Raw genomic sequence first — 12,364 nt, 5'->3', positions numbered from 1 at the left:
ACCAAACTACTAGACCTGGGTCTATCACACTCTATATGTGCGTGGATCAAGGACTTCCTGACCGACCGCCCCCAGAGGGTGCGGGTGGGCCCCCTCACCTCCACAGCCCTCAGACTCAGCACTGGGTCCCCCCAGAGCTGCGTGCTAAGCCCCATCCTCTACAACCTCTACACCTACGACTTCACCCCCGTCCACCCCAGCAACTCCATCGTAAAGTTTGCAGACGACACCACCGTGGTGGGATGCATCTCGGGGGGGGACGAGGCGGCGTACAGGGATGAGGTAGAGCAACTGAGCAAGCTGTGCAAGGTTAACAACCTGCTGCTGAACAAGTCAAAGACCCAGGAAATCATCGTAGACTTCAGGAGGAAAAAGTCCGAGATCCAGCCCCTGCTCATCGACGGAGAGAGCGTGGAGAGAGTCTCAACCCTCCGATTCCTGGGGATGCACATGCGGGATGACCTGACCTGGAAGGACAACACAAAAGCCACCATCAAGAGGGCACAACAGCGGCTATACACCCTGAGAGTCCTCAGGAACGAACACAGCAAGCAGGAGATACTGGTGACCTTCTACCGCGGCGCAGTGGAGAGCATCCTCACCTACGGCATCTGCAACTGGTTCTCCAGCTGCACAACAGCGGAGAGAAATGTGCTACAGAGAGTCGTGAGAACAGCACAGAAGATCACCGGGGCCCCCCTCCCCTCTTTGGAAGAGCTGTACAACACACGCTGTCTCAGGAAGGCCTCCAAGATCTCCAGGGACCCGACCCACCCTGGGTACGAACACTTTACCAGGCTGACCTCGAAAAGGCGGTTCAGGACCCTGGCCGCAAGGACAAACAGACTGAAGAACAGCTTCTACCACAGGGCCGTCCAGGCCCTGAACACAGCAAAGACCTAAGTTCTGGGCCCTGGACAGTCTGGACGGATTGATGGCAGCTGCTGGACTGAAAAAATCAGGTGTAGTGCTGAGGCACAAACATGTACATTTCAAGCCTGCAAACTGTGACACTTTAAATAAATGTGAAATAATACTATTGTGCATTATGACAACCCTAGTCGTCTATCTGTACAGTATAGTACAGTGGATAGTGTACATAGCCTTTATTTATGTAAACCAGCTCCTTCCCTTCTTGTGAATTTTTTTTTTTTAAATTTTTTTTTTTTTAAGTGTTTTTTTATTTTTTCCCCGTTCCTAACACCAGGGGAGCCACCCCTCCTAAATTTCGTTGTTTGGTACCTGTACTGTAGCAATGACAATAAAGTCCAATCATTCATTCATTCATAGTGTTGTAGTGTATAGTGTTGTGTACTAGTGTACAGTGTTGTAGTGTATAGTGTTTTGTACTAGTGTATAGTGTTGTGTATACTAGTGTATAGTGTTTCTGTATACTAGTGTATAGTGTTGTGTATACTAGTGTATAGTGTTGTGTATACTAGTGTATAGTGTTGTGTACTAGTGTATAGTGTTGTGTGTACTAGTGTATAGTGTTGTGTACTAGTGTATAGTGTTTCTGTATACTAGTGTATAGTGTTGTGTATACTAGTGTATAGTGTTGTGTACTAGTGTATAGTGTTGTGTATACTAGTGTATAGTGTTGTGTACTAGTGTATAGTGTTGTGTGTACTAGTGTATAGTGTTGTGTACTAGTGTATAGTGTTGTGTGTACTAGTGTATAGTGTTGTGTACTAGTGTATAGTGTTGTGTATACTAGTGTATAGTGTTGTGTATACTAGTGTATAGTGTTGTGTATACTAGTGTATAGTGTTGTGTGTACTAGTGTATAGTGTTGTGTATACTAGTGTATAATGTTGTGTGTACTAGTGTATAGTGTTGTGTATACTAGTGTATAGTGTTGTGGTGTATAGTGTTGTGTATACTAGTGTATAGTGTTGTGTGTACTAGTGTATAGTGTTGTGGTGTATAGTGTTGTGTATACTAGTGTATAGTGTTGTGTATACTAGTGTATAGTGTTGTGGTGTATAGTGTTGTGTATACTAGTGTATAATGTTGTGTGTACTAGTGTATAGTGTTGTGGTGTATAGTGTTGTGTATACTAGTGTATAGTGTTGTGTATACTAGTGTATAGTGTTGTGGTGTATAGTGTTGTGTATACTAGTGTATAATGTTGTGTGTACTAGTGTATAGTGTTGTGGTGTATAGTGTTGTGTATACTAGTGTATAGTGTTGTGTATACTAGTGTATAGTGTTGTGTATACTAGTGTATAGTGTTGTGTGTACTAGTGTATAGTGTTGTGGTGTATAGTGTTGTGTATACTAGTGTATAATGTTGTGTGTACTAGTGTATAGTGTTGTGGTGTATAGTGTTGTGTATACTAGTGTATAGTGTTGTGTATACTAGTGTATAGTGTTGTGTATACTAGTGTATAGTGTTGTGTATACTGTTGTGTATACTAGTGTATACTGTTGTGTATACTAGTGTATAGTGTTGTGTACTAGTGTACTGCCTGCTCCCTGACAGCTCACAGTGAATTAATTGCCCATCATACTTCCTCTGAGTTTGTGCTGTTAGGTGACCTTAACTGGGACATGCTTAATCCTCCCCATTCTGTACAACTCCAGATGGACGCTTTAAATCTCTCCCAGATTGTACAGACTCCTACCAGATTCAACACTACATCTATGGAAAACGGCACACTCATTGATGTCATTCTCACCAATACGCCAGCAAAGTATAACCCTGCGGTTTTTTGCCGAGACCTTAGTGACCATTGCTGCATTGCTTGCGTACACAAAGGCTCCACTGCCAAACGGCCACCGTTGGTCTTGTGTAAACGGTTGCTTAAAAACGTTAATGAGCAGGCCTTCTTGCATGACCTGGCACTTGTAGACTGGTACAGAATTAATCTCATCCCCACTGTTGAGGATGCATGGTCCCTTTTCAAAAGCACTTTTTCCACCATTTTGAATAGACATAACCCCTTTAAAAAATTCAGAACCAAGAATCGCTACAGCCCCTGGTTCTGCACCGAACTGTCTGAGCTGATCCGGCAAAAACACCTGCTCTGGCGTAAAGCAAAGGCCTCCAAAAACACCTCTGACTGGCAATCCTTCAGGGAGCTAAGGAACAAATGCACCCAGTCGATCAGGAAAACAAAAGCAGATTTTTACAAACATCAATTCTCGACATGCGACCCCAAACAGTTTTGGAAGACTGTCAAAACCATGGAAAATAAAAACACATCCTCTCAATTACCCACGGCAATCAAATCTGAGGACATTGTCATCTCAGAAAAAGCCTCCATGGTGGACTGTTTTAACAAGCACTTTGTTAGGGCTGGTCATGCTTTTGCAACTGCTACACCCACTCCCACTCCCACTGTCAATCATGCTGCCTCAACCCCTAGCATCAACCCTTAGACACCACCATAGATGGCGGCGCGTTCACAAGCGAGGCTGGGAGCGCTCCTACCGTCGGTGCTTTTTAGGGCTTTTATGTACATTTGTATGTACATTTTTATTTCAGTACTTATAGGGAACTGTTGTGCACGACTTACTAGAAGTTGGTGAGCAAAACGGGAGGACAGTAACAGCGGAGTTCCTGAAACAACAAAGAATTCCTGACGACATCGCCCGATCAACGGGGAAAGAATGGTACACAGTCCCGACCCTGAGGCGCAAACGTCGGCGTAGGGACCGCAAGCAACGCCGGGGCCGCAGGGGAGGCCTGCTAGCGAGGCTGAGGAGGAGCCCGGATAAGCCAGCTTTGCCGAGTATATTCCTCTCTAACGCAAGATCCCTAGCTAACAAGATGGACGAACTGAGACTGCAGGTAGCTACCAACAACACCGTGGGGGATAGCTGTGTGATTATTCTCACAGAAACCTGGCTCAGCGCTTCCATTGTCGACTCTGCGGTCGCGCTACAAGGCCGCTCGCTACACCGAGCGGACAGGACGGAGCTTAGCGAGAAAAAGCGTGTTATATCTACGAAGGACAGCTGGTGCTTAAACACAAAAACTGTGAGTAGCCACTGCTCCCCAGACCTGGAATACTTGACTGTTAAATGCCGACCCGCATACCTCCCAAGGGAATTCAACGCAGTGTACATAACAGCTGTTTACATTGCACCAAGCGCGGGTGCTAGCTTAGCATTAGCCCGGCTACATGACGTCATCAGTGGTGGACAGAGCACAGATCCTCAAGCAGTGCACATCATCGCAGGGGACTTTAATCATGCTGACCTGAAGGTAGTACTACCCAAGTTGTATCAGCATGTTAAATGTGCAACAAGAGGAGATAACACACTGGACAAGGTATACACCAACATAAAGCTTGCCTACAAAGCTAGACCGCTAGCTCATCTAGGCATGTCTGACCACGTGTCCATCCTCCTGATCCCAGCCTACACTCCCATGAGGAAAAGTGCTCCCATCACCACTAAGACTGTCAGAACCTGGCCAGCAGGGTCCGCTCCACTGCAGATCTGCCTGAATGACACCTCATGGCAGGAATATGAGCATGAGGACATGGAACAGTTCACGTCGTCGGTTCTGAACCACATAGTGAACTGCACCAACTCAGCCACCGTGGACAAACGTGTCCGGGTCTACCCCAACACGAAGCCATGGATGACTGAGAAGGTCCGACAACTGCTCAAGGAGAGGAACAACGCCTTCTCAGCGAAGGACAAACTGCTGTACAACACCACCAGGGCTAACCTAAACCGTGGCATCCGGGAGGCCAAGGCAGACCACAGAGAGAAGAATGAGGAATGCTTCCTGAGCAACGACTCCAGGCGGGTGTGGCAGGGGGTTCAGCACATGACAAACTTCAGAGCCAACAGGCTCACAGCCTGCTGGCGGAAGAGCTGAACTCCTTCTACGCCCGGTTCGATGAGGGGCGAACGGAGGTAACCACAACACAAACACCACTCTCTCCAGCTCTCAACAGCCTCACCCTCACAGAGCATGAAGTGAGACGCGTGCTGAAGACGGTGGACCCCAGAAAAGCCTCAGGGCCGGACGGCGTCCTGGGACGGGTGCTGAGGGACTGTGCCGACCAGCTGGCCGGGGTTTTCACCAACATCTTCATACAGTCCCTGTCCCAGGCCACCATCCCACCCTGCCTGAAAACCTCAACAATCATCCCAGTCCCGAAGAAAAGCACGGTGAGCTGCCTAAACGACTACCGCCCGGTGGCACTCACACCAATCATCATGAAGTGCTTCGAGAAACTGGTCCGGGCCCACATAGTCACATTCCTCCCGCCCAGCCTGGATCCATACCAGTTCGCCTACAGAGCCCAGAGGTCCACAGAGGACGCCATCGCGACGACTCTCTACTCCACTCCTACCGACACCTCCACAGCGCTCAGACTCAGCACTGGGTCCCCCCAGGGCTGCGTGCTGAGCCCCATCCTCTACAACCTCTATACCCACGACTTCACCCCCGTCCACCCCAGCAACTCCATCATAAAGTTTGCAGACGACACCACCGTGGTGGGCTGCATCTCGGGGGGGGACGAGGCGGCGTACAGGGATGAGGTGGAGCAGCTGGGCAAGCTGTGCAAGGTTAACAACCTGCTGCTGAACCAGTTAAAGACCCAGGAAATCATCGTGGACTTCAGGAGGAAAAAATCTGACGTCCAGCCTCTGCTCGTCGATGGAGGGAGCGTGGAGAGAGTCTCAACTCTCCGATTCCTGGGGGTGCACATACAGGAGGACCTGTCCTGGAGGACCAACACAGCAGCCATCATCAAGAAGGCACAACAGCGGCTCTACTTCCTGAGAGTCCTCAGGAAATAACACCTCAGACAGGAGCTGCTTGTGACCTTCTACCGCTGCACAGTGGAGAACATCCTCACCTACTGCATCTGCGTGTGGTTCTCCAGCTGCACAGCCGCAGAGAGGAAAGCGCTACAGAGAGTCGTGAGATCGGCCCAGAAGGTCAGCGGTGCCCCCCTCCCCTCTCTGGAAGAGCTGTACAACACACGCTGCCGGTGTGCAGGCGGTTCAGGACCATGTTCGCACGGACAAATAGACTGAAGCTCAGCTTCTACCCTAGGGCCATTCAGGCCCTGAACACAGCAAAGACCTAGGTTCTAGGCCCTGGACAATCTAGACAATTTGATGGCAGCTACTAGATTGTAAACATAAGTGCAATATTGAAATACAACTGTGAACATTCTAAAACTGCTAACTGCGACACTTTAATGAATGTGCAACAAATACTATGTGCAATATGACAACCCTTGTGTACATAAGGTTCAGATATAGGAAAAAGTTAGGATATTTATAGCATAGCATAGAGTACAGCACAGTGTTTTATTGTATAGTATAGTAGTATAGTATAGTAGATAGTGTACATAGCCTTTATTTATGTAAACCAGCTCTTTTCCCTTTTTTTATTTTACCCTTGGCCCTCCTGTTTTTAGTCTTTTTTCCAAGCACCAGGGGAGCCCACCCTCCTAAATTTCGTTGTATTGATTGATTGATTGAAAACTTTATTAGAAGATTTGCAGAAGTAGGTACATGAAAGTACATATTACATACAAGGTCAACTAACAGGATAAAAACCCAAGAAAGCCACTGGCTTATTTCAATTGGGGTCCTTGATTCTCAATTCATCGTTACATGTAAGACAGACAAAAAAAAAAACTAGTACTATCTACAAGATAATACAGAAAAACTAGTACTATCTACAAGATAATACAGACAAATAACTAGTACTATCTACAAGATAAACATACATCCATCATGGGAAGAACAATACAACAAAGCATAAGGTATGTACAGCGGGTAGGACAGGTGGGGACATACACCACAGGTGGGGGCGGGGGACAAAACACAAAGTATGTACAGTGGGTAGTTCGGGTCTTTTGATCTGATTTTTGATTAAGAGTTTGATTTAGTTACGGATTGCAGCCTCCTGTAAATGTTTTTTGAGAGTGGTTTTGAAGGTGGGCAGTGTTTTGCACTCCTTTAAGATTATAGGAAGGGCGTTCCACATTTTTACTGCATAGTTTGCAAACGAGTTTAACCCCTTGTTTGTGGTGCAACGCGGTTGAACGTGGTTCGTGGAGCTTCCTCTGGTATTGTATGTGTGGACGTTGTTCACTTTTTGGAAGTATGTTGACAGGTACTTGGGTGTCTTTGTGGTGTAGCGTATCTTGAAGACCAGGCCCAGTGCAAGCTGCTGCACTCTGTCAACTACTCGTAGCCAATCAAGGCTCAAAAAATGAGCAGCGGTTAGATGTGTCCTAGGGTTGAGGCCTAGCAGAAGCCTAACCAGTTTATTTTGGGCTGTCTGGAGTCTTGTTTTTTGGGCCTTTGTGGTTCTATAGTACCATGATGTTACGGCATAGTCGAAGTGACATTGAATGAGAGCTCCTGATAGGGTCCTCAGTGTGTTTTTACTGACAAGTGAGGATATCCTGTACAAGAATCTAGTTCTATGGTTCACTTTTTTGATTACTTTTGCTGCCATTTTATCTCCGGAAAGATTTGCCTCTAAGATGGAGCCCAGGTATGTAATATCCTCTTTTCTTGTGATATTAATGTTACCCACTTTTATTTTGAAATTTACAGCCTTTCTGAGTTTAGATGGGGATCCGTATAGGATGGTTTCAGTTTTACCTAGGTGTATTGATAGCTTATTGTCAGCTAGCCAGATGCAGATTCTACTCAGTTCAGTGCTTAGCGCTTTTTCCACCTGCAATATGTCCCTGTCAGAGACCAGCAGAGCCGAGTCATCCGCGAACAGGAACAAATTGTATGGTACCTGTACTGTATTAATGACAATAAAGACCATTCATTCATTCAAATATGGCAATTCTTATTACTGTTAACTAATAAATTGCGCTGTAGAACTGTTGTATAAAAGCAATATCACACTCGAGGTCGTGCAATATCACACTTCGGTACTCGGCCTGCGGCCTCGTACCAACGACCGCATCACAGCCGTGCTGATATTCAGTATAACACACTCCCTCTCGTGTGACATTGCTTAATTATTTTTGGGGAAAATATGTTTTTTGGGTTGTTCTTTAGAGCTACCCCAATCCCTGAAAAAGAGCCAAATTAGACCAGGCCGAATATGGGGAAGGTGACAAAAAAGCCCATAACTTGAGAATGATCACTCTTTTCCTCTTCAGATTTGCTGAGGTATGAACCAGGTGGTTGTCCTACATCACCAAATAGTCAGACAACGATTTACCTAAATACATACTGAATTATAGTCCTGTAAACTTAGCTTTAGTTTAGACGGAAATTTTACTTTTTGGTGACAGGAACATAGGACTCCATCACTTTTCTCTCATTTATCAGAAAAACAGAAATCCCTGAAAAATATATCATTACTGAATTGTCTAGGGTGCTATTGAACACTAACCAGTAGTTGTATGGGAATATCTCATACAGTTCTATTGCAAATGAGATTTCTTTAGACATAGGCCTACCTCTTCTCTGATAGTCAAATTGCGAATGGGGGATAAGTGGCATAATAGCCTATAAGTTAAGAATGCTCACTCTGATGGTCATCATATTTGGAGAGGGAAATACCAGGTGGCTGAACTACAACACCAAATAGTCAGAATAAGAGTAACCCAATAAAATAAAATGTATTAGTTCTAAATTGCAAGCCTCTAAAACATACAGTAGGTGTAAATAGTACATTGACAACAATCAATTTCATTAAACGGAGACCCTAAAGATAAGAAAAATAATTGTTGTCATTTGTTCTACCTCGGGTAGGGGTCGAAAACTAAAGCCTTTTTTGAGGACTTGCTGCTAGACTATAAGAAGTTGAGTGAATGCGAGTGTCTCTGCTAACTGGCACATGTTTGTGTTCATGTTTTCGCTAACACTTCAAACTAAATAACGACTGCATTTCAACCACACCGCTGTATGCTAGTTTCTGTGGTTCAGCTGGTAGAGCTTTGTGCTAACAACACACGCTGCCTCAGGAAGGCCTCCAAGATCTCCAGAGACCCAACCCACCCTGGGTACGAACACTTTGCCCGGCTGCCCTCGAAAAGGCGGTACAGGACCATGGCCGCAAGGACAAACAGACTGAAGCTCAGCTTCTACCCCAGGGCCATCCAGGCCCTGAACACAGCAAAGACCTAGGTTCTGGGCCCTGGACAGTCTGGACAGATTGATGGCAGCTGCTGGATTGAAAAAATCAGGTGTAGTGCTGAGGCACAAATGTGTAAATGTCAAGCCTGCAAACTGCGACACTTTAAATGAATGTGCAATAACACTATGTGCAATATGACAACCCTAGTCGTCTTATCTGTACAGTATAGTATAGTGGATAGTGTACATAGCCTTTATTTATGTAAACCAGCTCCTTTCCCTTCTTGTTTTTTTAGTTTTTTTTTCTTTCCTAGCACCAGGGGAGCCACCCCTCCCAAATTTCGTTGTTTGGTACCTGTACTATAGCAATGACAATAAAGACCATTCATTCATTCATTCATTCATTCATTAGGTTGTGGGTTTGATTCCCGCTGGGATCGTATATACTGAAACATGTATGCACTCACTGCAATGTAAGTCGCTCTGGATAAAAGCTTAAGATAATTGGCATATATTCTATTATGATTATTACGATTATTATTATTGTTAGTTTCAAGGTCACAGAACTAAAACATTGCTGGATAAAAATTAGAAAATGATGACCAGATTCAGTGTTTCAGTTAGAAGTAGTTTGTGTTGAGAAAGGGGAGGGAGAGAGGCAAGTGTGCCTTGTTGTCCCTGTGGATAGAATGAGATGATTTGTTCAACTTGCCTATTAAGGGTTTCTGTTTTAAAATATACAATATCTAAAGGACATAAATAAATACTATCAGTGCATTTTGATATTATGAAAACAGTCAGTTACAGTAGTGCTGAGCCAACAACCAGTTATGCTACACACAGGATGTTATTTAACCAGTTATGCTACACACAGGATGTTATTCAACCAGTTATGCTACACACAGGATGTTATTAACAACCAGTTATACTACACACAGGATGTTATTCACACTAAATGATGGTACCAGTGGATTGACAGATACAGTAACAATACTGTAAAACAGACAGTATCCAGCTCATGGGTACAAGAAGCACCGCCTTCTCCATATTGAGCGGCTACCAATAATAGCAGATACTGAGCAATACTTTGCTAACTGTTTGGCCCTTCTCTTAGATATACACACACACACACACACACACAGACACACACAGACACACACAGACACACACAGACAGGGGTTGTATCTGGCTGTGTTGAGGCGTGCTGAAAGGTGGACACTCACCTGGTTGGCCTACGCCGTTGAGGCGGGCCATGAGATGGCGTGTGTTGGGCTGTAGGAGGTGGATGTCCGACAGCACCGTGTCATGGTGAAAGGTGACCTGGTCCATGGCTGACCAAGCATGTCAACCTCAAACTACAGGAAACGCCTCTGCAATATCTGGTAATGAAGCACACGCCTGTGTATGAGAGCGTAGCATTAACACAACACACACACGGTTTACTATACCTAGGTATGATAGAAGATATCACTTCATGTAGTCCACAAATACAATACCAAACATCCTAGGCTTATACTAGCTTGACTTAACCACACAAGGGCACAAACCTGATATCATTAGGCCTAGTCTCACACAGAAACGACATGGTTGTTGTTATTCATACATTCATACATTTATACATTTAGAAACAGTGGGAACCTGCAGGCAGGATTTGACAGATGCTTTAAAAGGTGCTGTTCAGGCGTGTTGGTGTGCTTTTATTACGTATTTCATCCAAATAAAATGGGTGGATTAAAAGTTAGAAGTAATGTCTCCACTCTCACATTCATAGACAGAGCTCTGCATGCCAGTAGTACTACATTAATAGTTAATCATAGTGACATTATAGTTGTATTCAAAGGTAGATACAGACACAGGGACGAAGAAAACTCAGATCTAACTGGACACAATTGAAAGTAACCTACTCGAAAGAAGTATGCCAACTATATGAGCTGGATCAGTAGACTAACCTGGCTGGTCTGGGGGGGAGGTGACATTCACAAGTATGACAGAGATTAGGACTGGGACTTCAGCATGAAATCTTCACATAATCAAACGCAAATTAAAACGCAAGCAACATAGCAACATAGAACAAACACATGTCATGCAGTCCGATGCAACGATGATTTGTGAAACACTGAAATCAAATGTGAGTTAACAAAACTGAACACGTTCTCACTTCTAGAGTCACGAACCTGTCGGTGTTGGGTGCAACCTCCTAATCTGTCCGGCCGAAGACAAGAAACAGAAACATTCCGCCAACAACCGGGCCGTGTTCAAAACCTAGTCTAGTAGGAGAAATAGGTTCCCATGTACCCGAATGACATTATTTTATAACCTTTTAAGACCCAAATGGTGTCTAGTTAAGATTTCTTCATGTTGCCAAGGTCAACTAATGTCCCATGGGGTTCGTTTGGCGGCCATCTGAATTAATGTCCACGCGAATGGCGAAAAACACCGATTTTCATAACTCCTGAACCAGACTATGGAGGACCAAGTCTGTCAAAATTAACAATAAATATATAGACACATAAATGAATGTATGAACAAATAAATGAATGAATACACACAGTATAACGAAATACATTTCTATATTTATTTATTATTTTCCACATTCATTCTTTCTTTTCCACATTCATTCTTTCTTTTCCACATTGTTTTCCACATTGTTTTCCACATTCATTCTTTCTTTTCCACATTCATTCTTTCATTCTTTCCCCGATTATCAGATCTGTATGCAAATATGGGGGCGTGTTTCGCATTTTCATTGGTTGATGCCCCACGCATTTTCATGTTTTGATATGATATACCTTTTGGTTTGGCAGCTTATTAGTGGTTATCACCAGTGGCGCCAGCAGCCGGAATCCTGTACGCACTGTGCGTACAAATTTTTTTTAAAGGATTTTTTTTTCTGTAATAAACGTGGTTAATAATTATATGTATTTTGTGTTGTGTTGAACTGGGTATATTTGCAACAGTGTTGCGGAAACTGAAGATTTCTGCCGAATGCTGCTAACACTGGAACCACGTTATGAAACACCAGTAGCAATCACGAGTTGTTCAACTGGTAGTGCTACATTGTTTTTGTCCATCTTGGTGGGTCTGACGTCTCGGAGCACCGGTAGCTCGGAAGTAGGGGAAGGTACACGCGTACCTATTCTCCTCGTCCTGATTGGTCAGCTGTCAGAAAGGCGCTTGACATCACACAGCGCCTTACTGAAAAGTTAAAAGGCAGCTGCGCTTTTCTCACGCTTTTTAAAAGGCGGCCGCTTTTTCCCTTTTCCCATAGGGTTGTATGTAAAAAGGCGCTGAAGGCCACGCTTTTTTCTTTAAAAATAAGTCAAGT

At 44.5% G+C, this 12,364-nt stretch overlaps 1 protein-coding gene across 1 annotated transcript in view; it reads right to left on the bottom strand.

Annotated features, from left to right (window-relative positions):
- mettl22 (methyltransferase 22, Kin17 lysine) overlaps positions 1 to 11,226 on the bottom strand; it is a 128,898-nt gene extending 117,672 nt beyond the window's left edge. Inside the window, exons 1-2 of the mRNA XM_080524537.1 lie at positions 11,214 to 11,226; positions 10,263 to 10,418 (exon numbers count right to left, since the gene is read on the bottom strand). Coding sequence (XP_080380663.1) covers positions 10,263 to 10,368 — 106 coding nt within the window. The 5' untranslated portion in view covers positions 10,369 to 10,418; positions 11,214 to 11,226. The remainder of the gene's footprint in view (positions 1 to 10,262; positions 10,419 to 11,213) is intronic.
- Between the last annotated feature and the right edge of the window lie 1,138 nt (positions 11,227 to 12,364).

The sequence above is a fragment of the Nansenia antarctica genome (assembly GCF_963989245.1).
Source record: "Nansenia antarctica genome assembly, chromosome: 2".
In the NCBI taxonomy this organism is placed as follows: domain Eukaryota; kingdom Metazoa; phylum Chordata; class Actinopteri; order Argentiniformes; family Microstomatidae; genus Nansenia; species Nansenia antarctica.
This window is presented reverse-complemented; position numbering and strand designations above follow the sequence as displayed.